The sequence below is a fragment of the Lactuca saligna genome, chromosome 8, assembly GCF_052625555.1.
Source record: "Lactuca saligna cultivar CGN05327 chromosome 8, ASM5262555v1, whole genome shotgun sequence".
NCBI classification, from domain to species: domain Eukaryota; kingdom Viridiplantae; phylum Streptophyta; class Magnoliopsida; order Asterales; family Asteraceae; genus Lactuca; species Lactuca saligna.
The window spans coordinates 60,882,968-60,910,092 of record NC_136424.1 but is presented as its reverse complement, the minus strand read 5'-3'; the positions used below and the strand labels follow the sequence as shown (position 1 = coordinate 60,910,092).

Genomic DNA, 27,125 nt, shown 5'->3' with positions numbered 1-27,125 from the left:
AAAATCTCGTATAAGGCATCATGCCACTCTGGATGTTCATGTTTCTCAAAATGTCTCCAGTCAGATTACAACTCTTCCCCTATTTGATTCCAAACTGTTTCAACCTTCACAGGTTGAGGGGGAGAATGGTCAACCTTCCCTTGAATAAAATGTGGATGGATTTCAAGATGCAGCTGCTGACTTCAGTGATTCAAATCCGATTAACAATGATGAAAATGAAAATTTATTTGAGTTCCCTTCTGATGATGATATCAATCTCTCCGGTTCAGAAGTTTAGGGGGGGGGGGGAGGGCATTATCCACAAGTTCAAACCATTCAGGGGAACAACTCAATCCCATCATTGATACCGGCTCGTCTGCGGCTCAAGAACTTCCAAGGTTACATGTCTGGACCAAGGATCATCCTCCAAACCAAGTAATCAGAAACTTAAACGTTGGTGTGCAAACTAGATTTGTTGCAATTCTTCAACATGAATGTCACTTTTCGGCATTTATCTCCATGGATGAACCCAAATCCATTAAAGAAGCACTTGAACATGCTAATTGGATCACAACCATGCAAGAAGAACTGGCAGAATTTGATAGAAATGAAGTTTGGTCCCTCGTCCCTCCTTAGAATCATCCTATTGTCGGTACTAGATAGGTGTTTCACAACAAATTAGATGATGTAGGAGTCATTATTCGAAATAAAGCAAGACTAGTGGATAAAGGTTTTACTTAGATTGAAGGCCTCGACTACGATGAGACCTTTTCTCCTGTTGCACTACTTGAAGCTATCAGAATCTTCCTTGATTATGCTGCTCATAAAGGCTTCAAAGTTTACCAAATTGACATTAAAAGTGCTTTTCTAAATAATAAACCTGATACTGAATTATATCTTCAACAACCTCCCGGATTCATTAATCTTGCATTTCCGAACCACTGCTACAAACTTTGGAAGGCAGACTATGGCCTCAAGCAAGCTCCTCGCGCATGGTACGAGACCCTCACGAACTTTCTCAAGCGCTCTGGTTTTCAAAGAGGTGTTGTGGATCCTACTCTATTCCGAAGATTGAATGGAAAACATCTCATGCTGGTTCAAATTTACGTGGACGACATCATTTTTGGATCTACAAACTCATCAATGGTTACTGACGATGCTAAGCTAATGATCAATCGATTCCAAATGAGCATGAATCGGGAGTTAAGTTTCTTATTGGTCTCCAAGTAAAACAGACTAACAGAGGAATTTTCATTCACCAAGAGCAGTAAATTTCAGAATTCCTCAAAAAGTACTCAATGGACACATGTGTGTCTGCCAAGGTACCTATGAGATTCGGACACCAAATTGTTGTTGACCCTTCAGATGTTGCAGTCGATGAAAAGAAGTATAGATGAATGATTGGATCTTTGCTTTATCTCACAGCTAGTCATCCGGACATCATGTTCTCGACATGTTTGTGTGCCAGATTTCAAGTCAACCCGAAGATGTCTCATCTTTTGGCTGTCAAGCAAATTTTCAGGTACCTTAAAGGCACTAAGAACCTCGGAATCTGGTACCCAACAAATGAGAGTTTCCTGTTACAAGCTTAGTCAAATTCAAACTATGGTGGATTACAACTGGATAGGAAAAGCACATCAGGTGGATGCCAATTCTTAGGTGGTTGATTGGTTAGTTGGTCATCCAAGAAACAGAACTACATTGCTCTCTCTACAGCCGAAGTCGAATACATTGTTGCTGCCAGCTGTACCTCTAAAGTTCTATGATTGAAGTCTCAACTCTTGGATTATGGTTACCACTTTCAACACATCCCCATCTATTGTGATTCTCAAAGTGCCATTTCAATTTCATACAATCCAATTCAGCACTCCATGAAAAAAGCATATCGACATACTGTACCATTTCATAAAAGACCATGTTTTAAATGGTAACATTTAACTCATTTTTGTTCCATCTGAGGATAAGATTTCTGATGTCTTTACTAAGGCATTCGACGAAACCAAATTCAATGGTTTTCTGAACAAGATGAGTATGATAATGCCAAATCCTCAGTTCTTTCAAGAGACTTGTTCTGTCTGATGAAAGTATTCGAAAAAAAAAATTGGTTCCGACTTAACAATAACTTTACTCTTGGAACTGCTTTCTCTCGGAATACATAGGATCATTTTATTTGTCTTTTTTTTTTCTAACCATCACCTGAGTTTTAAGTTGTACAGTTCATCCTGATTATCTGTTGTTCCAAGTCCACGTAAGTCAAAATGATAAATATTTCATCTCGGAATTCACTCCATAAGGTTATCCAGGGATTCCACTCCGGAAAGGTATTGCACTCTATACTTCGAAATTCTTTTTAAAAGTTGACTCCGAAAGTTTTCTCAAATCTTGTTCCGGACTGCCTCTCAAATCTCTTTCGAAAACTTCTTCAAAGCTATTTTCTCTGAAACTCAAAAATCATCATTTTAGAATTTTGCTCCGGAATCTGAAACCAAAATCTTTCACTCCGGAATTTTTGAAACTTCAGATGATATTTCACTCCGAATTTTTCAAATCATAGCTCCAAAATCTTAATTGAAAAAGCTTTTTGACTATAAACTCACTCCGGATTAATTTCTACTCTGGACCTTTTTCAAAAGATCTTGTTTCGGAACTAAACTCTTTATCCATTGGTTTTCAATCCGTTTGGAATCAATCATCTAGAATACCAAAGGTCTATAAGGCGAAACAATTTCACAACGGTTACTTTTTGAGGATCCTTATCATATCTTCCTCGATTTTCGTGACACAATTGCATGCCTCCATAAAGCAACCATTGAATCGTTGTTTAGGGTTTTCCATTTCAAGTTACAAACAATCCAAATTTCCCTTCCCAAGTCAACTCAACCCGCAAAAAGCAGTTATTCATTTAATGCAACCCGATTCACATTCGGACCCTCATCATTACCCTCACTGACCCGACCCATTTCTCTTACCTCCCATCAAAACCCCCTTTTACCTCTTTACGTGCTCAAACCCTCTAAAACTTCAAACCCTCTCTGTGTTTTTCGTGTTCTTCAAGAATTCATCACTCTGCATCAATGGCTTCCCAATCTTCACCATAGAAAAATGCTCCAACTGCCTCAACTCCAAAGAAGTCCATTCAAAGAAGAAACGCTCCAAAGGTTCATCATCATCAGCATCCCCTAAACTGTTTCTCAGGGATACGACATAATTGTGATCCCTAAATCCCGACGATTACGATGAATCTATTCGTGTTATGATCGAGTTCATAGCAAATCATCCAATCTCTGTTCCTCTCACTAAAGTCCACGAACCACCACTTCCACTTCATCACCTTCACAATTTACTACTCAAATTACCCAAAATACCATTGATTCAAACTTGGTTAAATCCTTGGTTAAAGGTCAAAGTCAAATCCACACTCAAAAGTTCGACATCCACTTGTCACGTCGTGACCCTCTAGTGGTCATGTCGTAACCTAATAAGACAAAATGGTCGAGGAACATCATCCTCACGTCGTGATACCCAAGTGCTTACATCGTGAGGATGATCTGGACAGAAAAGCTTAATAAAACTCTTAACCCATTTGGATAAGCAACCAAAACCTCTATAATGTCTTATTCATTCCAAAACATCATAAAAATCATGGCTTTTTCGACATGCATGTCCCAAACACTAACTAGGGCACAAAAGGGTGAAATGATTCCAAATCTCATGCAAGAGTCTTAAAACTCAACCATACTCCAGATATAACATCTATAATACTCAAGGGACACTGGAGATCCATAAAGTTGGCAACTTTATGGATCCCAACCACTACATCATCTTGAATATGAAGGATAAAGCATACAAATATAGATCTAAGCCTATAGACTCATAAAGCAATGAACTTTTAAACTCACAGAGGTGTATAAGGTGTGAAAATTGATGATGATGCTTGAATTCAGAAATGATGACTAGATGCCCTTCCTATTATTCTTAGTTGTGCGTGGGCTAACCCTAGCCCCCTTCCTTTAAATACAAATTAAAACCCCTAAAATTTAGGTTTTCCTCTCAGACTAGCCTCACGTCGTGAGCCATATGTGCTCACATCGTGAGCCCAAAGGTGATGCGGGGTTCAATATTCCCCTCACGATGTGACAAGCATTACTCATATCGTGAGCCGGGTGAAACTTCCAAGTTTAAACTAGATGAAATGCGTACCTGAACTGGGTGTTACAACTGATCTCCTTGATGACAACCTAGAAGGAGACATCTGGAAGACACAACTAAAGAGTGCTCTTACAGTTGGTAAGAAAAAGCTACTGTTTAAGAAGAAGAAAAATCTATATGATACGAAGCAAACTTCTAAGTTTAGTGGTACTTAAAGTTTGATAACTTCATGAAGAGGATCGAGTTTAGGAGACTTAAGGTTGATCACGGTTGTTGCCTGACAAACTTTAGCTCCTCCTACATCATCCTTGTGTTGAATGTTGATGTCATGTTGAATGTTAGTTTCGACACACAGAAGATCATTAAACTTAAGATACGGCTGACCAAAAAGTTCAAGATAAAGAACCAATGGGTTGCTAAGATGAAGAAAGTCCTTAGTATAATGAACTCAACAGATGAATCTACTAAGGTGATTACCTCTTAAATTTAAAGTTGTATGTGGCTTCAACTTCCCTTATAAGATTTTGAGTATTGGAGAGAGAGAGAGAGAGAGAGTTTGTATGTGTGTGTGATCAAGGAATGATGAAAATTTGAATGACAAAGTAGATCAGATCGTTCAAGCTTATAATTAATGGCAAAAGAGTAACAAAAAAGTTATGATAAATTGCAAACTGGGATATAAATCTTGCGGCTTTTATGACAATAACCAAGTATGTGGTCATTTATATACCATGTCAAAAATATATATATTTTGTTAAAAGCTTTTTCCTCGTTATGCTATTTTTAATGTTTTTCTCCGTATGTAAAGGGTTTTGAGGTGATAATGTGTAGAAGTGCGAGGGCTAATAATGGGAAATATGATTAACTATATAACGGGATTCTAGTCCGTTTCTTATTAGTTTCACTCCCTCGTTAACAGTAATAGATCAGAATAATTGAGAGAAAACAGTCGAGGAAAGGTACCCACCTACTTAAATTGATTCAAGTCGAAAGAAGAAATTAAGCAAGACGTCCTATGGAAATCGAAGTGTAAGCTTGCAAAGTAAAGAACTTAGAAAGGGTGTCGGCTAAAGTATGGCTTTGCTGGGAATTTGAGGTATCTTTCCTCGAACTTATAAATTGACGAATTATAAGTTATGAAGAAGGAAATGGAAGAGTTAATGAAGTTTTATGCTAAGTTATTGAGTAAAATTTATCAGTGAATTAAAAAAAAAAAAATGTCAATCCGGAATGTGAGAAAGACATTTTGACCTAGTTTTGTCAACGTTGATAAGTTTGGGAATTAGTGCAGTTAGTTGGTCAAATTAAACAACATTTGAAGTTAACATGATGTTTATGTTATAAAAGAATGGGATATGAAGTAAAAAGAGTCAACTGCTGTATGCACGTGTTGTGGATACAAAAAGAAAATCAAACAGGGGGATTGGTCTGTTGTTCATTGCTGTGTATTTGTTGAGCAATCGAAGTATGCCTGTTACTATTTAAATCCGTGTATTGCTACGTTTAAGCTCCAAATACTTGGAAATTCATTATTAGTACATATTACATAACATTATAATTAGATCAAAGAACTAGTCATATACTGATTAATAATTATGGTGCTTCAAATCGAGTCGAGTTAGTGATGAAAGAGCTCATTTAAGTACATGGTATTGTTGGAAAATTTGTAATATAGTGATTTAGTGAAGAAATCTTGAAGGCTATATATGTACTATTAGACATAGATGTTGACATCAAGTTATAAATACACAAGGAAATTATAGATACCTTTTTCGTTATTTTCACTCCGTGGTTTACCGATCTAGAGAACTAAAAGAGAGAATAGTCAAATGGTGGAGGAAAGGTATCTACATACTCAAATATATTCAAGTAGAAAGAAGAAATTAAGGGACAGGTCTTGTGGAAAGTGAAGTATAGGCTTGCAAAGTAAAGAGTTTAGAAAGGGAGTCTGCTAAATTAAATTTTGTTTTTTCTAAGAAATTTCCTCATCTTATAAGAAAAGTCTCAATGTAGAATTCAGAGTAAAACATTAGTTTGTATAATGTGATTCTAAAAAAATCTAACTCACTTGACCTAAATCAATTAATGCGTATCTTTAGAATTGTCACTTGTATTAGACTTCAAAGGAGTTTTTCTGACCAAAAAAATGAAAAAGACGATGTAAGGACTAGTTAGGAGATTTTCTACATGGTAACCTGTCACTTCAATTATGAGTTCTAACACGATATTTCTGCATGATAACAGGTATTATAGGAAAGTCGCATCTCTCGGTATAATTTCATTTTGTTGAGGTGCTCAAACCATATATATTCTATCTCAACAAATCAACACATCCATGGCATCTTCATCATCTTCTCCTTCTGCTCCGGCGTTTTCTTCTCATTCATGGAAGTACCATGTTTTTCTTAGTTTTAGAGGAGAAGATACTCGCAAGACTTTTGTGGATCATCTCTACTCGGCTCTTGAACAACAAGGGATCTATACTTACAAGGACAATGAAACACTTCCTCGGGGAGAATCAATTGGTCCATCCCTTATGAAAGCTATAGAAGAATCTCAAATTGCTGTCATCATATTCTCAGAAAACTATGCAGATTCTTCATGGTGCTTAGATGAACTTGCATGTATTATGAAATGCAAAGATACAAAAGGCCAAATCGTTATGCCCGTATTTTATGATGTGGATCCCTTTGAAGTGCGAAAACAGAAACGAAAGTATGGAGAAGCTTTTGCCAAACATTGGTTGGAGAACAAAACCAAGGTTGAGTCTTGGAGAAAAGCACTTGTGGATGCAAGTAACCTTTCTGGATGGGAACCCAAGCACATTGCCAACGGGTACTTTTCTTCTTCGGTTTTTCACTTTGTATGTTTAATATATGTGTAGTCTACACATTTATATTCTTATAAGCTTTTTATACAAACATCTTAATTACTCATGATGATGTTAATCACAGTGATAAACAGAGGCTTGACTAGATCAATTTATCAGTCTGGTAAGTTGAATTAAATTATCATGGACTTCTCTGAGTTCTAATTCTAATTCCATACATAACGCCTTGGTTCAAGTGACAACAATAAATCCATCTTGCTTCACTTTTTGCTATATGAAACTATTTGATGTTATTAACTTTACGGATTGTATTTTAGATCTGAAATATAAAGGTTGTTTAGGACCCCCTTTTTTATTTCATGCAACATGCAATAAATTACCTCCTTTGTGTGAGGATGTCTTTATATTTACTTGTATTGCAGGCATGAATCAAAGGTTATCAAAGAAATTCTTAATGCAATTTCACAAAGGCTGCAACTAGTAACTTCAAGTGCAGATGAGAACCTGATCGGAATGGCGACCCGCATGCAACGTTTGAAATCAGAGTTACAAATTGAGTCAAATGGTGTGCGGATGATTGGAATATGGGGGGTTGGGGGTGGTGGTAAGACTACTCTTGCTTCTTCCGTATATGATGAAATCTCTAGCGATTTTGATGGTTGCTGCTTTGTAGAAAACGTCCGTGAGGAATCAAGTAAGAATGGTTTGGAAAAATTGCAAGAAGAAATTCTTTCTCTTGTTTTGAAACAAAAGAAAGTGAAGGTACGTAGAGTTGAGGAAGGAAGACGTGTGATAATATGTAAGTTACGCCATAAAAAGGTCTTGATTGTTCTTGATGATGTTGATAACCTTGATCAACTAAAAGCATTAGCTGGAGCACATGATTGGTTCGGTGAAGGAAGTCGAATAATAATCACAACTAGAGATGAGCATGTGTTAAATGCACACAGAGTAGATGTGATACACAATATTAGTTTGTTAAACAATGATGAAGCTATTAAGCTCTTTTGCAAGCATGCTCCCCGGGGTCATCGATGTATAGAAGATTATGAGCTGCTTTCAGAAGATGTTGTTTCTTATGCTGGTGGGCTTCCATTAGCTCTTACGGTTCTTGGTTCTTTTCTTTGTGACAAAGACATTCATGAGTGGAGGAGTGCATTAGCCAGACTAAAAGAGATCCCGGATACTGATATTGTAGAAAAGTTAAAAATCAGCTTTGATGGACTTAAACCAATAGAGAAAGAATTGTTCCTAGATATTGCATGTTTTTTTAGGAGGGAGTTAACAGAGAAGACAATGGAGAAACTTGATGCTTGCGGTTTTCATCCTGTTATAGGTATAAAGGTGCTGATACAAAAAGCTCTTATAACTATTTCAGATGGAGTATTTGATATGCATGATTTGATACAAGAAATGGCACACTACATTGTTAGAGGGGAACACCCTAACAATCCTACAAAACAAAGTAGAATTTGGAAGAAGGAAGATGTTCTTAGACTATTTGATATGAATGCAACAATGGTAATGATTAAGCTAGCTTTTCGTGATGTATGTATGCATGCATGCAAAAGCACTCTTAATGCCACCCTAACACCGTTTTAATCCTCTGTCACAGAAACTTGACAAGATTGAAGCAATAAAATTTTGGCATGCTACGGATGAGGAATCACAACATTTTGTCCATGTGGCTGCAAACATGAAAAAACTTAGGTTGATTAGTTTGAAGACTGAAGAGAGTATCGAGACTACACGTCCATTGCCAGAAAATTTTCCACCAAGGGAGTTGTGTTGTCTAAGATTGCAAGGTTTTAAGCAAAAACAACTTTGGGAAGGCTATAAGGTAATTTTTATTGTTTCTCTACTTGATTACTGGATGAAATTAATAAGTTAGTTTTAAGTTTCTATTATGTATATCGGCATATAGTTAAGTTATATCACTGATTATCAGTCATTATATAATTAGATTGTAGTTTTTCTATATCTAGCTAAGAAGTCAAAAGCATCATTAACCTTTAGTTTGTAGATTTATTTATTTATTTATTTATTTATTATGTTTGTTTAACCTGATTTTGTTTTTATTTTCATAGATAACCAACTGTTAAGTATGAAAAATCTTCTTTTTGTTGATGAAGATTAAATTGTTAGATGTAAATGTGATGCTTGAATTATAAACTTCACATCTATGTGTGTGTGTGTGTGTGTATATATATATATATATATATATATATATATATATATATATATATATATATATATATATATATATATATATATATATATATAAGGCTTGTTAAAGACGAACATCATTATGTAGGGTAGGAATTTTCATGTCCAAGTTAGGGGCATAATGGTTTGGTATAAAATTGTTGGATAACTTAAATGGTTTGAACTCTTGAATCGGTATTTAGGTAATCCAATTTTCCAAATAACAAAATCCAAATTCGAAGTCTGTATCCTGGTAGCCTGGATAAGCGGTTCAGATAGGTGGTATTTATATAAAGCTCATTTCATATAAATACCTGTTTGTCTAAAAAATCATTATAAAACATTTCTGTTGATTGATAACCATTATAAAACATTGATATCATAAATTTGGGTTCACAAAAGAATTTTATTAATGATTTTTAGATATTTAACTAACAATCAAACACTGGTATTCAACAGTATCTGCCCAATTTGAAAAACATGGAACTTATTGCTTTAGAGAAGCTAATCGTGACTCCAGATTTTGATGGACTTCCGAATCTTGAAAGATTGACACTTACCGAATGTTATTGTTTAGAAGAGGTTCATCCATCCATTGGACGCTTGGAAAGTCTTGTTGCCTTATGTATAATAGATGCTTCGTGCCTTAAATCGTTTCCACCCATTACCCGATTAAAGAAGCTCGAAACCCTTATATTTTTAGATTGCTTCCAAAATTGTAAGCCCTTGGAGTTCCAACAACAGAACAATAACAATATACCACATCTTCAATTAGATAATGGTGGGAAAGAAGTTGGATCCTATAAAGAATCTATTACAAACTCTTTGGTTACTTGTTGGAGGTGTGGTCTGAGCAATCTTCCTGGTATTAAATGTTGTTTAGACAAGCCTTGTTTACCTCACAACAACATAGACTTACGGTTTTCTTATAGAGGCTTAAGTAAGTTGAATCTCAGTGGCTGTGAATTGGGAGATGAATACATTGGCTCTTGTGTTTGGGAGTTACCCAACTTACAAGAACTCAGTTTAGCAGCAAATAATTTTTCAAGATTGAATTTTAGTCTCTTGAAACTTCCTCGGCTCAAATGGTTAAACCTGGCAGCCTGCTTTAATCTTGTGGAATTGTCAGATCTGCCATCAAGTATAGCTGTTGTTATAGCGGATGGTTGTAGCTCACTTGAAAGCTTTGGAGATATTTCAAACTGTAAATGGTTGTGGAAACTCTCACTTCTGGGGGACAACAAACTTTATGGTGACATATTGCTACACTACATGCTCCAGGTAATACTATTACCGCACTTCTCAAATTTCTATCTTTATATAAACCCTAACATAAGAATGTGTTTTTCATGGGGACAGGGAAATGCTATTGAGGATCACTTTATCAGTCTCACTCTTGAACATCAGATGATTCCAAAGGGGGTAGTAGTTAGGGGGAAAACATTTACACTGAATCTTCCAGATAATTGGTATAATGACTTTTATGGGTTCTTAGTACACATTGTTACCGACATTGAATGTCTGAAAGTTACTATAATCATCATGGAGAAGGTTGATGATGAAGATTCTAGATTTGAGGCTCTAAAGGAGGAGTCTAATGAAGCAATGGATCCTGAATATATTAATGGAACAACAACATCCATAGGATATGTTTCGTTTAATTCATTAAAGCACACCACATTGTTAAATTCATCATACAATAGGATTTCGTTTTCCTTAGAAGAAACGTATCGGAATCCGGATGCAGTTGAGAGTTACATTGGAGCTGCACTTGTTCCTAGAAAAAGTAAAGGAGATGAGGTGCAAACAACAGATTGCTCAGGATTCTGGGACAAGGAACGTACTATACATGAAAAGACATTTAGGGTCCAACACGATTCAAAGTCCTGTGTCAAGATTATATGGCATCCTTTCAACTGGTATTGACAAACCCATTCCCGCAGATCTCTGAACTCTACGCCAACTTGTAGCTCACACTCTGAACAATTTTATTGAATTATTGTGATTAAGTGATCAGTTGTAAGTTGTAACATACATGTATTTAAATGAATTTGTTTTTTGTGATCCAAAATGTACCAATATGAAAATTCTATCAAGAGTTGTACATGATCATGCCAAAAGATCTGGTTAGATCAGGTGTCTAGTCAAACCAGTCTAAGAAAAGCCCGGTCTAATATGTAGGACTGATGGTCTCTCTTGGACCTGTCTCACCTTTATTTGGTTTAATACATTTGGTTGGCTAGGAGTTTCACCTTCCATTCTTTTTAAGGTTGAACATTGACTAGTGCAACTTAGGTGTGCACATATTTTGGTCTTTGGACTGGGCCCAAATGGGCCCTGGGTTAAGTCACTAAAGAAAAAGATGGTTTGGATATTGGGCCAGGCTTGGGCTGATTAAGAAGTCCGGGCTGAAAAGGTCATGGCCAATCCTCAATATAAACTGTTAACTTTTTTTTTGGCAGAAAATAAAAAGAAAATATGAAACAGATTTTTTATTTATTTTTTATTTTTTTATTCCAATACGAAATAAATATGTAACTGAAAAGGTATGAATCAAAAGTTGTCGTTTTCAAGTCTTACAACTCTTAATTTTTTCTCTGTTTTCACTGTCTTGGTTCTTTTTATTGTCATTGATCTTTGAAATTTTGAAATTTTAGAAGTCCAACTATTTATTGTCAAAATTGTCTATAGTACTATTAGTTGTGGGTGTTGATAAACATGGTTCTAATTCTTTAAGTATTTCATTTTCGACATCAAAACTGTTGTTTTGGTGGTAAGACTACACTTGCATCTTCTATATACAATTGCCGGTTTTTAGAACTTATTAAAATAAAAAAAATATACAAGGACTAAATCGATAATGACGTCAATACATGAGGACTTTTATAAAGTTTTCCCTAAATATATATGACTTAAGACGGTGGTTTCTATGGTGTGATGATGTGGCGTAAATGTGAGTCTTGGAGCCATAACATGCATTGGCAAAGCTATGACAAACTTTTTAGAACTTGGATTATTTTCATTCCTTCTGAAAGAGCTCTAATGATAAAGAAAATTCTAGTTCAATATTCATTATCTTCCTTGTAAAAGTTTGTTGTTAAACTTCATTAGTTCTCAATTCTTTGTTATGTTGTTATTCTTTACTTGTGATTGTTAGTAAAAAGAGTTTAATTGTTTTTCTATCGAACAAATCGCTCCTTTTATGATTAAGATTTTCAGTTATCATTTACAATTTACAAAGTATTTTGATCTTCAAATTTTAACACAAATCCTATCAAGCAAAACATAACATGTTTCGAACCATTCAAACTTCATATCCTTTATTTGAAAACCAATCTCACAAAAACAATCCTATAGTTCAAATGTTGGGATTGAAATTCTTGACGCGTTTACCAAGTGGGAAACAATGCATGCGGAGACACATGTAAATGGGAAAGTGAGAAACAAGGGACGGGAAGACACTGTAAACTAACAAGACATAAAACGGCTAAAGTTTCGTATGATTATCAAATGAGAACTACAAGATACAATGAAAGGAAAAGACATAATATATAGACTAGCTAATTACGATTTTCTAACTAATGAGCCAACATAAAACCCAATACAAAATAAAGCCCAAAATCGTATTAGGCTGACATCCCCCTTCAAACTCACAATGCAACAACAATAAGCATTGAGAGTTGGACAGACGGAAAATGAAATCGAGGAGTAGTCAATGGCTTCATAAGAATATCAACAATTTGCAAAGTGGAAGGAACATAAGGAAAGGAAATAATGCCCTACTGGAGATTATGTCGTGTGAAATGACAATCAATCTCAATGTGTTCTTATGTGCTCATGAAACACTGAATTATTGGCAATCATTATCGCACTCTCGTTGTCACAATACAAAGTCGTAGGTTGAGAGATATGAACACCCATATCTGCAAGAAGCTATTTCAACCAAACAATCTCACAAGTGGCGATAGTCATGGATCGTTACTCAGATTCTTAGAAGATCGAGAGAAAACATCTTGTTTCTTACTCTTCCATGATATCAATGAATCTCAAAGAAAAACACAATACCCAGTAGTGGACTTACGATCATAAATATCACTATCCCAATTGGCATCACTATAGGCATGGAGCTCAAGATATGATGTAGATGGAAACACAAGGATGCTGAATTGAGTATCAAGAAGATATCTCAAAATACGAAGAACAACTCCCCAATGAACAGTAGAAGGGGCAGTAACAAACTAGCTAACCACATGAACTACATGAGCAATATCCGGTCTAGTGACAGCCAGAGATAAACCAAACTCCCTATAATGGTACGATAAAGGCTTGGATCTGTTAAGGGGACACCATCATTTGGAAAATACTTTGCATTACTTTCTATAGGCGCATCACTTATCCAATTATCCGCGAGTCATGCACGTTCAAACAAGTCTAAAATATACTTCATTTGAGATAAAAATCGATAACCCTTTGGAGATTGAGAAACTTTAATCCCCAAGAAATAACATAGAAAAAACAAGTCTTTCATAACAAAAGGGTGAGCTAAATCACACTTTAAAGACTATACCATCATGATCATCACCAATAATAATCATGTCATTGACATATAAGGAAAGAATAATCCAACCTGCACTCATGCATCGAACAAATAGAGCTAAGTCATGTTTGCTTGGTTGAAAACCAAGAGAAAGTAATCACCGTAGAAAATTTCTCAAACCAAGCACGAGGGGATTGTTTGAGGCTATATAGTGCCTTCCGAACTCGACAAACTTCACTTGATTGGTGAGTAATACCAGGGGAGGAGACATATATACTTCTTAATGAAGATCACCATTCAAGAATGCATTCTTGACATCCATCTGATAAATATTCCATTTGCGAATGGAAGAAACTACAATCAAGGTGCAAACAATTGTCATTTTTGCAACAGGAGCAAAAGTCTCCTCATAATCCATACCATACTTTTATAAGTACCATTTCGCAACAAGACTAGCTTTATAATGCTTAACGGATCCATCATACTTTGTTTTGATTTTATATACACAACGGCAACCAATCGTGTGATTTCCAAGCAGAAGCAGAACCAGATCCCATATATGAGTCTGATAAAGAGCTGCAAGTTCATCAACCATAGCGTTCTGCCAAAGAGGATCAGCTATAATGCAAGTTCCTCAACCATAGCGTTCTGCCAAAGAGGATCAAATACAACCTCTTTGTAGGATGTTGGCTTAGAGAGGCGATGTACATTAGCAATAACAGAGGTGAAAACTGGTGAGTAAGAGGAATAGACAAAGTCAGGTAGCTTTATGGACTTCTTATTACAATAAGGCCTCGATGGTGGAGGATATTGATGATCTGCAGGCAGAGGATCAGCGACAGGTGGTGGATTAGTAGCAAGTAGTAGATCAATAGCAGGTGGTAGATTAGTGGCAGGTGGTGGATTAATAATGTCAATGATAAATGGATCAATAGTACAAAGCTCCTCTTGAGTTGCATTATGTGATTGAACAGGAATGCTATAGGACGGAATGTGCTAAAAAAGTGACATTGCGAGAGACATACAGTTTCCGATTTGATGGATCACAACACCGATAACCATTCTAACCAATATAGTATCCCAGAAATACACAAATGACTGATTTTGAGGATAACTTATCTTTCTCTACATGAGGCTTCAAGACAAAATAAATACACCCAAACACTCGTAATGAAGAATAATATGGAAGTTTCCCAAACAACATTTCATAAGGAAACTTCCCCAAAGTGTGCGCAGTAGGAATGCGATTAATAACATAAGTGGCGGTATGAACAACTTCTCCCTAAAACGTATTGGGAACACGAGCAGAAAGTAGCAAAGATCTTGCAGTTTCTAGGAGATGTCGGTATTTTCTTTTTGCAACCCATTCTATTGAGGGGTGCCTGTACAAGATGACTGATGCACAGTGCCATCAAATGCCAATAACTTTTTAAAATCACTGGAGGTAAATTCTCCTCACAAATCACGCCAAAACATTTTATGACAACAAAGTGTTGAGTCTTGATAAGAGCTCTGAAGTCACTATATATGGTGAAAAAATCAGACATGCGCTTCATAAAATAACCCCACATATAATGAGTGTAATCATCAATGAACGAATACATAAAGGTTAGATCCTGATTTAGAGGTGATCGAGATGGACCCCACACATCAGAATGGACAATATCAACGAAAGCAACAAAACGAGTGACACTTTTATTAAACAGTAAAGCACAAAACTTTCACATCTTACAACCACACCAATCAAAAATATCATCAGTTTTCAAAGAAACTAACACACCAATGGAAACCAAACACTGTAAACGAGACGTTAACACATGTCCCAAACGAGAATGTCAAATATAAAAAACAGACGGCAAAGGATTTACGCGGAAAGATGGAAAATCGACACTAGATGCAGCAACATCAACAACATGTAGCTGCTCCAAAACATAAAGCTCCCTAAGTCTACGACCTATCACAATCACCCTCCGAGACCGAACGTCATGTACACAATATAATGAATTAGAAAAGAAGACCCAACAACCAGAATTACACAACTGACTGACCGAAGCAAGATTCAAAGCAAGTGTGGGAATGTAATAGACATCTGTTAAAGATACATAAGGAATGACAATAGAAACAACACCCTCTACTGACATAGGTGTAGCACTAGCAGACATAACATAGACGTATACGAGATGATAACGAAGGAAAAGATGACATATGTGGTGGCATGTGATGAGATGAACCAGAATCCAATATCCACAAGGATGAAGGAATACCTGAAGTGTTGGATGAAGACAAACCTGAAGGAGACATGGAAGCTGACATGACAATTAGATTGGCAGTAATGAACTGTCTGAATTGCTCGACAATCTGGGGATCTAAGGCTGATGGTGGTGTATAATCTGTCTTATTCTCAACTGAAGGTGCATAAGCAACATACTGTGGTGACTTAAAAAATGGAAACGAGGGACGTGGTTGATATTGTACATAAGACAAGTTCTACTATGAAGGCTGAGACTGTGCAAATGATCTCGTTTTTTTGTTGTTGTTGATTTCCCTTTCTTATCAGCAAATGACAATTTGCCTTCCAATGATTCTTCTTACATAAATAGTAGTTAATGCTTCTAATAATTGCATTCAATCAACGTGTTTACACTCCGGAAGTGTGTAGACATCAAAACGTCTCATCCAAGCTAAAAATTGTGGATGTTGATACCGTGTATCCTTTCCAGTGATGTTGTTGTTGTGTTCTCCGGTGGTGAAAATAAATAAACGCACAACATGCGGTCGATGGCGGACAAGAGGTATCTTGTGGCAACTTTAGGTATAGGGTTCTACAAATGAAAAGGGGAAATAAAGTGGAAGAAGGTGATGGGGTCACTCTAAGAATCTCGGTAGCAACAATACGTATTGGTAACCGACGATGGAGATGGTAAAGATATATATATAGCACCAACGCAATTTAAGGTGTTGGAGAGGAGATGGAGATGGGGGTAGGAGACATCAATCCCTTCGTTGTGAAAGAGAACAAGACTGGGAAGAACATAGGTGGTGAGTGTTATTTGTTTCTTTTTTTTTTTTTTTTAATATTTTTAATTATAAAAAATGTAAAAGAAAATAAAAAGGTAAAGATGTAATTTTAAAAAAACCACACGGACCTTCAAAGAGCTCGAAAAAAGTTAGGGACGAAACTTGATATTTTGGGAAACTACAACGACCATTTATGAAGATTAGTCTAGATTAAAATTCAAAAAATGAATTTATGATAGTCAAGGGGGTTAATAATGACAAGTTCTGGTAGTGCCAAGAAAGCAAGACAAAAAGGGAATTGGGGTATTACGGACACATGTTGAAAGGTGAGGGACCAAAAGCAAAAATAGCATTATTTATGTACATACATCTGTTTTCGTGAAACTCAACTAACCAGATAGTCATTAAGGTAGAACTCCATACCCATAATATTTTCCTCTAACCATAGTTACTTCTATTGTAACAACTGGCAGACGCCAATATTGACATAAAATTTTAGGTATATTGCATATACTTAAGACCTAAAAGTAATGAATTTCATAAAATCACTATGCAACTTAGCTTTAAGGCATCCACAACATGAAAAAATTTAAATTGAAAAAGAAAAGTTTTATCTCTACCACAATCATTGAAAAAGCTCATGGCAAGATGATTAATTCCATTCATCATGAAGTAGTATTAGTAAACTGATATGTTGAAGGAAGACACGATTAAATGATGATAAACTTGTCTTAATTACTTTAACATTCTAAGCAATATAAACTTTTTGACACATAACAACAAATTATGCTAGAATAAACAAATACACATTTTTTTTGGTAAATAAAGGTAAAATCAGCTAGTAACAGCCAATAAGTCTCAAAACAAAAAAGTGAAGTAGCAAATGAGTGTCCCAAACAGAGAGAAATACATAAAACAGTATGGGGGAAGTGGGGGATGAATTCATAACGATTGCCATAAAATATTTATATAAGAGTTTGAATCATGTTCGATCGTAAATGTGTTTCCATCTTCATGTTGTTTGTCCCAAAATTCGGAGAAATCTATAGCAACTTTTGTTTTTTTCACCTCACCACCTTTACTTTTCCTAGGAACAAGTTTAGCCCCAACATAACTGTGAGATGAATTCCCATACATGCACTCTAAGAAAATTGAAGTCCTGGCATATGATGAATTTGAAAATGCCGTGCCCCTCAATGAACCAAAGGAAACATATCCTACACATGTCGTTGCTTCATCATATTCAGGCTCTACTGCTTCATCAGAGTACTCCTGACAAAGCTCAGATCGAGAATCTTCATCTACCTCCTGCTTGATGACTATATCAATATAAGGAGATAGCATTCGGGTAACAACACATATCTGAAACCCGCAAAACTCATTGTACCAATCATCTGGAAGATGCAGTGTAAATGTTCTCCCCATAAAAAGCCCACCAACAAACCCATTTGGAATCTGATCTTCAAGAATGATATTGATAAAGTAACTTTCACTAGCATTACCCTGCCATGGAAAACAGATTCAATAATGATTCTTTTGTTTGGGTTTATGTAACAAAGATTGAAAATTTTTAAAAGGTTTGTAGAGCCAAACCTGGAGCATGGAGTCTAGTAAACTGTCAACACAAAGGTTGTTCCCCATCTGAAGCAAGACATACCACAACCATTTACAGTTTGAGATATCTCCAAAGCTTTCAAGTGAGATACAATGTTTCGCATCAACAACAGCTATACTTGATGGCAGCTCTAACAATTCTACAAGGTTTTTGCACCATGACACATTGAGCAATTTGAGTCGAGGAAGTTGCAAGAGACTAAAATCTAATCGTGAGAATTTATTTTCACTTAGATTAAGTTCTTGCAAGTTGGGTAACTCCCAAACAGCAGAGCCGATTTCTTCATCTCCCAAACTGCACAAACCAAGATTCAAATTTCTCAGGTCCTTTAGAAAAAACTGCAAGCCTATGCGGTTCATGTTGTCGCGTAAACAAGGCTCCTCCACACAGCAATCTACACCAAGGAGATTGCTGCAACCACACTTCCAACAGACAACAAAAAACTTTGGACTAGTTTCTATATAGGATGAAACTTCACTCCCACTGTTATTATCCAAATGAACATGTGGTAAATTCTCCATGTTCTGTTGGGTTGCTGAGAGCTTAAAAAGTTCAGGGCATTCAAAGAATGTAAGGGTCTCGAGTTTCTTTAATCGGGTAACGGGTGGAAACATTTTAAGTCTCCAACAACTTCCTATAGATAAGAAAACAAGCCTCTCCAAGAGACCAATCGATGGATGAATCTCTTCTAAATACAAACATCCCCCAAGCTTGAATGTTTCAAGATTTGGAAGTCCATCAAAATCTGGTGTCATGATTAGGTTATCCAAATCCCAAAGTTCGATTGTCTTCAAATTAGGCAGCAGCTGTTGTATACAAGTGATATCAAGTCAAATATCCGGAACACATGCACACACACACAAACACACACACACACACATATATATATATATATATATATATATATATATATATATATATATATATATATATATATATATATATATATATATATATATATATATATATGTGTGTGTGTGTGTAGGGTTGAGATCTGTTGAGAAATCAAAGATTCATAAAAAACAAAGAACTTTAAAAAAACACAAAAAATACTTTGAGACAGCTAACATATTTTTCAGCAAATTAAGTGCATAATAAGCGATTTAATGGCTGGTGTTGTCAAAAAAAAAAAATAATAATAAAATAAAATAGATGTCTGAAATTATTTAAAAAAAAAACAATAGAAAGGTTCTCGGGTTTTCACGAATCTTTGAGTTTTCAATAATAGAAAAAATATTAGAAACACACTATTTCTATATGGGATGAAAAATAGACAAGAAACTAATTCCTTCCAACTGTAACTGGAAATCATTGCAAGTACTGTTGTTGTAAATAACAATCTAAAAAACACTTCATAAAAGAAAAATCAAAGAAGAATTTTTATGCAAATTAATGATATCAAGTCATCGATGTTTTATAATGGTTATAAATGAACAAAATATTAAATTTAGATTAAAATATTACCAAAATAATATTATAGCAATTATTTATTAAAACAAAACAATTTTTGTGTTTCCATGTTAAGGTATAACCGTATAAGGGTATTTATATGGAGGATGAGCTTACATAAATATCATGGATTACAATGACTGATGCATCAATATCATATAAAACAAGTTATATTTTACTAAGTTTATCATTATTAAAACAAAGTAGATTTACGAATAAAAGGTTCATGCTTTCAATACTATACTAAGTATAAAAATTATAACTGAAGTTGTTTGATGACAACAAAATTTAGCCAGGAAGAACTGAAGAACATACATCATTCACTTTGTTTCATCTCTTAACTAGAAAGACAATAAGAATTACCTTATAACCCTCCCAAAGTTGTTTTTGCAAGCTGTTATTCAATACTAGACGACAAAGAGTCCTTTGTGGAAAGTTAGTAAGCAATGGAGTTGCAAGATCACCTTCCCACTCAATCCACCTAAGGTTCTTCGTGTTTGCAACAATTGGAGGAATCTGTATCAGATTCTCACTACTGTGTTCAAATCTTATTACTTCAACCATGTCAATTTCCTGTGATAGAGGAATAAATTGGTGTCAGAGTTGAGTTATAAGTGTTTATTTATACATATTTAAATCATGAAAAGCTAGCTTAACACATTACCGTAGTTGCATCCATAGCACATATTTTCAGAACGTCTTCCTCCTTCCAGATCCTACTGTGTTTTTCAGGATTGTTAGGGTGCTCCCCTCTAACAATGTAGTGTCCCATTTCTTGTACCAGATCATGCATATCAAACTTTCCATCTTCTGAAATAGTTATGAGAGCCTTTTGTATCAACACCTTCACTCCAATAACAGGATGAAAACCACAAGCATTAAGGATCTCCATTGCCAATTCTTTCCTTTTCTTCCTAAAGAAACATGCAATATCTAGAAACAACTCTTTCTCAAGCTCTGTAAGTCCATCAAAGCTAATTTTTAGTTTTTCCACAATATCAGTATCTGGGATCTCTTTCAGTCTCACTAATGCACTCTGCCACTCATTAATGTCTTTGTCACAAAGAAAAGAACCGAGGACTGTAACTGCTAATGGAAGCCCACCAGCGTACGAGACTACCTCTTTTGAAAGATGCTAATAATCTTCTATAGGTCTGTTATCCCGGGGTGCATGCTTACAAAAGAGCTTAATAGCCTCATCTCTGTTTAACAAGCTAATAGTGTGTGTCACATCTACTTTGTGTGCATTTAATACATGCTCATCTCTAGTTGTCATTATTATTCGGCTTTCATCACCGAACCAATCATGTGATCCAGCTAATGCTTGTAGTTGGTCAAGCTTATCGACATCATCAAGAACAATGAGGACCTTTCTATGGCATAACCTATCAATTATCATGCGTCTTCCTTCCTCAACTCTCTCTATTCCCTGTACTTTCTTTTGTTTCAAAACACCACAAATAATTTTTTTTTGCAAGCTTACCAAACCATTCTTGCTTGATTCACCCCGGATATTTTTTACAAAACAACAACCATCAAACTTGCTAAAGATTTCATCATAAATGGAAGATGCAAGAGTAGTCTTACCACCACCCCCAACACCCCATATTCCAATCATCCGCACACCTCCCGACCCAATTTGTAACTCTAATTTCAAACATTGCAATCGAACCGCCATTCCGATCAGGTTTTCATTTGCACTTGAAGGTACTAACTGCAACCTCTGTGAAATTGTGTCAACAATTTCTTTGATAACCCTTGATTCAAGCCTACATATTGGATATACAAGGATAATTAACACATACTCGAATTGATAAAAGAGTAATTTATTTTGTTAAAGATATAAGTAGTATAGGGTTTTATAGTTTTATTAGTTCTTGATTTAGCTTTTATCTAGTTTCTTGTTTAGGTAATCTCTTTCTATATAAATTGAGGGTTAAACCTCACTATCAAAAACAAGTTATCATTTCCAGAAATCAGATTAATCACATGTTTCATGCTCATTCAAGATAGGACTTGTAAGCTTAATATCACAAGTAGCAATATTCTTAGGAAACATCAAATTTTTTCAAATAGCAAAAAACAAAGCATGATGGATTTTTTTATTTATTTATTTATTTATTTTTTTTTTTTGTAGCTTTGATGCAAGGTGTTAAGAAAGAAATTAGAATTAGAAGTCAATGAAGTCCATCAGAACTTAAGTTAAGCCTATACGTAACTGATCAGTTGATCTAGTAAATTATTTGTATAAAAAGCTTACAAGGAACAAGTGTAAATTATTTGCAGAGCATGCATATTCTAGGCATAAAAAGTGCAAAAACAAAAAGAACATTACCCGTTGGCAACGTGCTTGGGTTCCCATCCAGAAATGTTACTTGCATCCACAAGTGCTTTTCTCCAAGATTCAACTTTCCTCTTGTTCTCCAGCTCATGTTTGGCAAAGGCTTCTTGGTATTTCCGGATTTGTTCTCGAGGTGCAGAGAGCAATCCCCAAGGGTCCTCCACAACTGCTTGTCCCCAGGATTTAGCCTTCTTCTTGTTCTCCAACTCATGCTTGGCTAAGGCTTCTCCATATTTTCGTTTTTGTTTTCGTACTTCAGAGGGATCTATGCCATAGAATATGGGCATAACGATTTGGCCTCTCTTATCCTTGCATTCCATAATATGTACAAGTTCATCTAAGCACCATGAAGAATCTGCATAGTTTTCAGAGAATATGATGACAGCAATTTGGGATTCTTCTACGGCCTTCATAAGGGATGGACCGATCGATTCGCCCCGAGGAAGTGTTTTGCCGTTGTTGTAGGTGTAGATCGCTTGTTGTTCAAGAGCTGAGTAGAGATGATCTACAAAACTCGTACGAGTATCTTCTCCTCTAAAGCTAAGAAAAACATGGTACTTCCACGATTGAGGAGAAAAGGTTGGAGCAGAAGGAGAAGATGATGAAGATGCCATGGATATGTTGACTTGTTGAGATAGAATGTATGTGGTTTGAGCACCTCAATGAAATGAACTTTATACCGAGAGATGTGACTAATTTCCAGTAAAACCTGTTATATCAGGTAGAAAAATCTTCTCAGAACTCATAACAATTGAAGTAACTAGTTACAATGTAGAAAATCTCATAACTAGTCCTTACATTTTCTTTTTCATTTTTTGCTCATAAAAACCCCCTTTGAAATCTAATACAAGCGACATTTCTAAATATAGACATGAACTGATTTAGGTAAAGTGAGTTAGTTTTTAAGAAATCACATTACACAAACTAATGTTTTACTCTTAATTCTACATATTATTTTTTCTTATAAGACGAGGAGGAAATTTCCCAGAAAATTAAAAACAAAGTTTAGCAGACTCCCTTTGTGAACTCTTTACTTTGCAAGCTTGTACTTTAATTTCCAGAGGATATGTTCCTTAATTTCTTCTTTCTACTTGAATACATTTGAGTATGTAGATACCTTTCCTCCACTGCTTAACTATTCTCTCTTAATTCTCTAGATTGGCTAACCACAGAGTGAAAATAATGAAAAGGCAACTATAATTCCCTTATGTTTTTACATTTAGCCACTACACTTCTTATGTTGTAAATTCTCACCCCAAAATTCATTTCATTAGTAATGCTATTTGTCAAATACCTTATATCCCCAAATTTCAGCATTTCCTCTAAAATCTAAATACATATTTTCCACTATTTGGCTTACCCTTCCATGCACAAAATACGGATTTCTTCAAATTATCAACTTACATCATATTTAAATAATTGGCATTTCAAAATTCCCGAGCATTATGATTCTTCCCTGCTTGAAAGAGACTTCGTCTCCTAAATTTGACTAGGTAAACAACTCAAGATCACTTATCATTTTGTCTTATCTTCAGATTCTCATGAAGGATTGTCATCTGAAGTAGTTTCCTAACCAATACCATCTGATGTCTCCTCATTTAGTATTCCGTTTTTTTCCGAAATCGAAACTTATCATCAACTCACATGTTCCTTCAATTAAATAACCATATCTACACAAGATTCCCTTTAGTCATCATTATAACAAAATCACGTTTCTTTCCCACAATTTACTCAAAATCCGGCTTTAATGTAAAAAATTTGGTCATGTAAGAATTTATAAAGAGAGAAATAAATTCCCCAAATGAATAACCCGCTTACATCCCAATCTAATAGATCAAAATCCACCTCCAAGCCAACCAAGGCATAAGCCTTAGGCGGAATGATAAAATAATTATAAATATTACAGAACTCAGGAAAAAACAATACAAAACTCCATATCAGTCTTAGAAATTGATAATGTCATATTCACAATATTCTACAATATTAAAATGGGCTAATGCCATAAAAACCCTCAAGTTTTCAGGGTTTTATCGGTTTTGCCCAAAGTTGAATTTTATGTCCGTTTTTACTCTAACATTTTCCAAAAATGTTCGGTTTTACCCTTTTACCGGTGATAACAGGTTACCATTATATTAGTTTCACAAAAACCCTTAAGTTTATAGTTTTTTACGTTTTTACCCTTAAGTTTATATTTTTTTCACTTTTACCCTTTGTATTTTTTTTTTCATATTATATGTATTCATGCACAAAATTTATATTTATATACAAAAAAATTTTAATTAAGTATTGTATTTACATTTTTTTAATGTTATTTCTTCATATATATATATATATATATATATATATATATATATATATATATATATATATATATATATATATATGTGTGTGTGTGTGTGTGTGTGTGTGTGTGTGGGTTTTTTCTTGGATAAATCACTTAAGATGTAAAAAAAACGCAAATTAATATGTTTTTAGAACTACAAGTACATATTTTTATGCATTTAAAAATATACATGTTAATAAAAAAACTTGTTGAATCATAAACATGTTTATATAAGTATATACATATAATCTTAGAAGTGTAAATATGTATTTTGATATATGTTTTTTTTAAGTATAAATATATTTTTAGAAGTATATATACATATTTATATATAATAATGTAAAAATATGTATTTATACTTCTAAAAACTATATCTATAAAACAGGTGTTCATAATTCTAAAAATATTATTTATCTTTTTAAATGGTATAACCTTGCAAACACACACACACACACACACATATATATATATATATATATATATATATATATATATATATATATATATATATAACATTAAAAAAATATAAATACATTATTTAATTAAACATTTTTTCGTATATAAATACGATTTTTCTACATGAATACGTATATTACGAAAAAAAATACTTAGGGTAAAAGTGTAAAAAAAATATAAACTTAAGGGTAAAAACGTAAAAAAGGGTAAACTTAAGGGTTTTTTTGCGAATTTAATATAATGGTAACCTGGAAAACCTATTATTACCGGTAAAAGGGTAAAACCGAACATTTTTTCTAAAATGTTAGGGTAAAAACGGACATAAAATTCAACTTTTGGCAAAACCGACAAAATCCTGTAAACTTGAGGGTTTTTATGACATTAACCCTATTAAAATCTCAAAACATAATAATGTTTTAAGTTTGGAGCACAAGATATATGTTCACATTTATAATTTGATGTCAACATTTATCTCTCTTAAGGCAAGAGGACATATATAGCCTTCAAAATAGGACACCACTAAGTCTATTGATTTACTACCATTGTATAAACATACGACCCCAATATATGGGTTTCGCAAGGCTTATTTTAAGAACTTTTACCTTCCCACCAACACCTATAACTTGTATCCGATTTAGAAAGGTCAACTTGAACTCACCAAAACGTCCCAATGATAGATCCTTTACATATGTTTACACCAAAACGAGTATTTTCATCACCAACCAGACTCGATTAGAAACACCACAGTTGGTTACCTTTGATCCAATCCAATTATAATGTTATGTACTAATAATGAGTTTCCTAAGTATTTGGTGCTTAAACATACATAGCAATACCCAAATTCATATACTGGCAAGCGTACTTGGATTTGCTCAACAAGCACACAGCAGCGCACATTGGATCAGCCCCTGTTTCACTTTCTTTCTGTATCCACAACACATACACACATCATTAGACTCATTTCCCTCCAAATTCTTTTCGTTTATAACATACACAGCAACATATTAACTTCACGGACTGTTTAATTTGATCATCTAACTACACTAATTCCCAAACTTCACAACTTTGACTAAATTAGGTCAAAATACGTTTTTCACATTCCGGATCTACATTTTTTTTTTTTTTTTTTTGACTATTTGATAAAATTTACTAGATAAATTATATAAAACTTCATTAACGCTTCAATTTCATTCTTGGTAACTTATAATTCATCAATTTATCAGTTTGGGGAGCGTACCTCAGATCCCCTGCAACACCAAACTTTAGCAGAAACCCTTTCTAGCTCTTTACATTGCAAGTTTATACTTCAACTTCAAAAGTACTTGAATTTATTCTTTCAACTTGGATCGATTTGAGTAGGTAGCTACCGTTGACTTGTTCTCACAGTTCTTCAGATCGATTGACGAGGTAGTGAAAACATTAAGAAAGTAATTATACTCCTTTATATCTTTACTCAAGTTTAAGAGTTTCATTAGTCGTCACACATCGTCACACTATCGCCTCCTAATATGCCTCTTGTTTGGTTTCTGGTTTTTCGGGTAATTATGGACTAAAAGTATAAATACATCGGGTAAATAAATGATTATTTAAATTAAATATTACTCATTAATTTTGTAGCAAATTGCTTAAAAATAAGGATTTTATAGATCGGGTAATTAGCTTACTCATCCAGTGTATGATTCTTGAAAGGAGATCTAGAAGAACAGTCTGGATGATTGCTCTTTCTTCATCAACTAAGGAAAGAATGAAAAATTAAATATAAAGGCTTAGGATACCAAGAAAAAAAAATGGCATTTATCGTTATTATAACCTTTTATTTTTAAATAAAAATATATAATAAAAAAATTAAATTATATGGAGCTGTCCATTTGCCGCCACAAAGAATTGATGTTCCTTTATGATTATATACATACCGTTTGTTTTTATTTTTTTTATGGTATAGATTTGTTTTATTAGAATCACAAATGTTTTTTGGTTTCTAGAAAAGAAGTTTGTTTTATACATAGTATAACCAAATGAATAAATAAATACAAATCGTGATCCATATTTATGTTTAAGTGAAAGCAATACAAAATCTATAATGCAGATCATAATTTCAAAGAAATTTTTGAAACACATAACTCTATATATTAAACTAAAAACAAAAATAAAATATAAAAATCGGAAAAGATGAAAAGATCTATAGAAGATATGCATTTTTTTTATTTCTCTTTTAAATGACTG

General features: G+C 34.4%; 1 protein-coding gene and 1 pseudogene across 4 annotated transcripts; one reads left to right on the top strand and one right to left on the bottom strand.

Annotated features, from left to right (window-relative positions):
- The first annotated feature begins 5,044 nt into the window (after positions 1-5,044).
- Positions 5,045-11,234, top strand: LOC145010778 (TMV resistance protein N-like). 3 transcript variants are annotated; one of them, XM_078969309.1, is made up of 7 exons: positions 5,045-5,224; positions 6,373-6,963; positions 7,381-7,562; positions 7,632-8,479; positions 8,574-8,798; positions 9,623-10,444; positions 10,523-11,234. In XM_078969309.1, exons 2-7 carry the CDS (start codon positions 6,464-6,466, stop codon positions 11,087-11,089), a joined length of 3,144 nt encoding a protein of 1,047 aa, XP_078825435.1. In that variant the 5' UTR covers positions 5,045-5,224; positions 6,373-6,463; the 3' UTR covers positions 11,090-11,234. The 3 variants fall into 3 exon arrangements, with proteins under 3 accessions (XP_078825435.1, XP_078825434.1, XP_078825436.1); XM_078969308.1 differs by having other exon boundaries at positions 7,381-8,479; XM_078969310.1 differs by lacking the exons at positions 5,045-5,224; positions 6,373-6,963 and adding an exon at positions 7,084-7,121 and having other exon boundaries at positions 7,381-8,479.
- Positions 11,235-17,533: 6,299 nt separating this feature from the next.
- LOC145008382 (TMV resistance protein N-like) lies at positions 17,534-26,672 on the bottom strand (annotated as a pseudogene). Its single transcript, XR_013663385.1, has 7 exons — positions 26,567-26,672; positions 26,140-26,451; positions 22,118-22,832; positions 20,447-21,551; positions 20,146-20,355; positions 18,312-19,139; positions 17,534-18,221 (listed from the first exon to the last, which is right to left on the bottom strand). The product of XR_013663385.1 is annotated as a TMV resistance protein N-like (transcript).
- Between the last annotated feature and the right edge of the window lie 453 nt (positions 26,673-27,125).

Bases quoted from the DNA above. Each gene is read 5' to 3' on its own strand.
- LOC145010778 (XM_078969308.1), top strand. From the start codon at position 6,464: ATGGCATCTTCATCATCTTCTCCTTCTGCTCCGGCGTTTTCTTCTCAT. The intron at 6,964-7,380 runs GTACTTTTCTTC...CTTGTATTGCAG, and splicing joins CCCAAGCACATTGCCAACGG to GCATGAATCAAAGGTTATCA. The intron at 8,480-8,573 runs GTAATGATTAAG...CCTCTGTCACAG, and splicing joins TTGATATGAATGCAACAATG to AAACTTGACAAGATTGAAGC.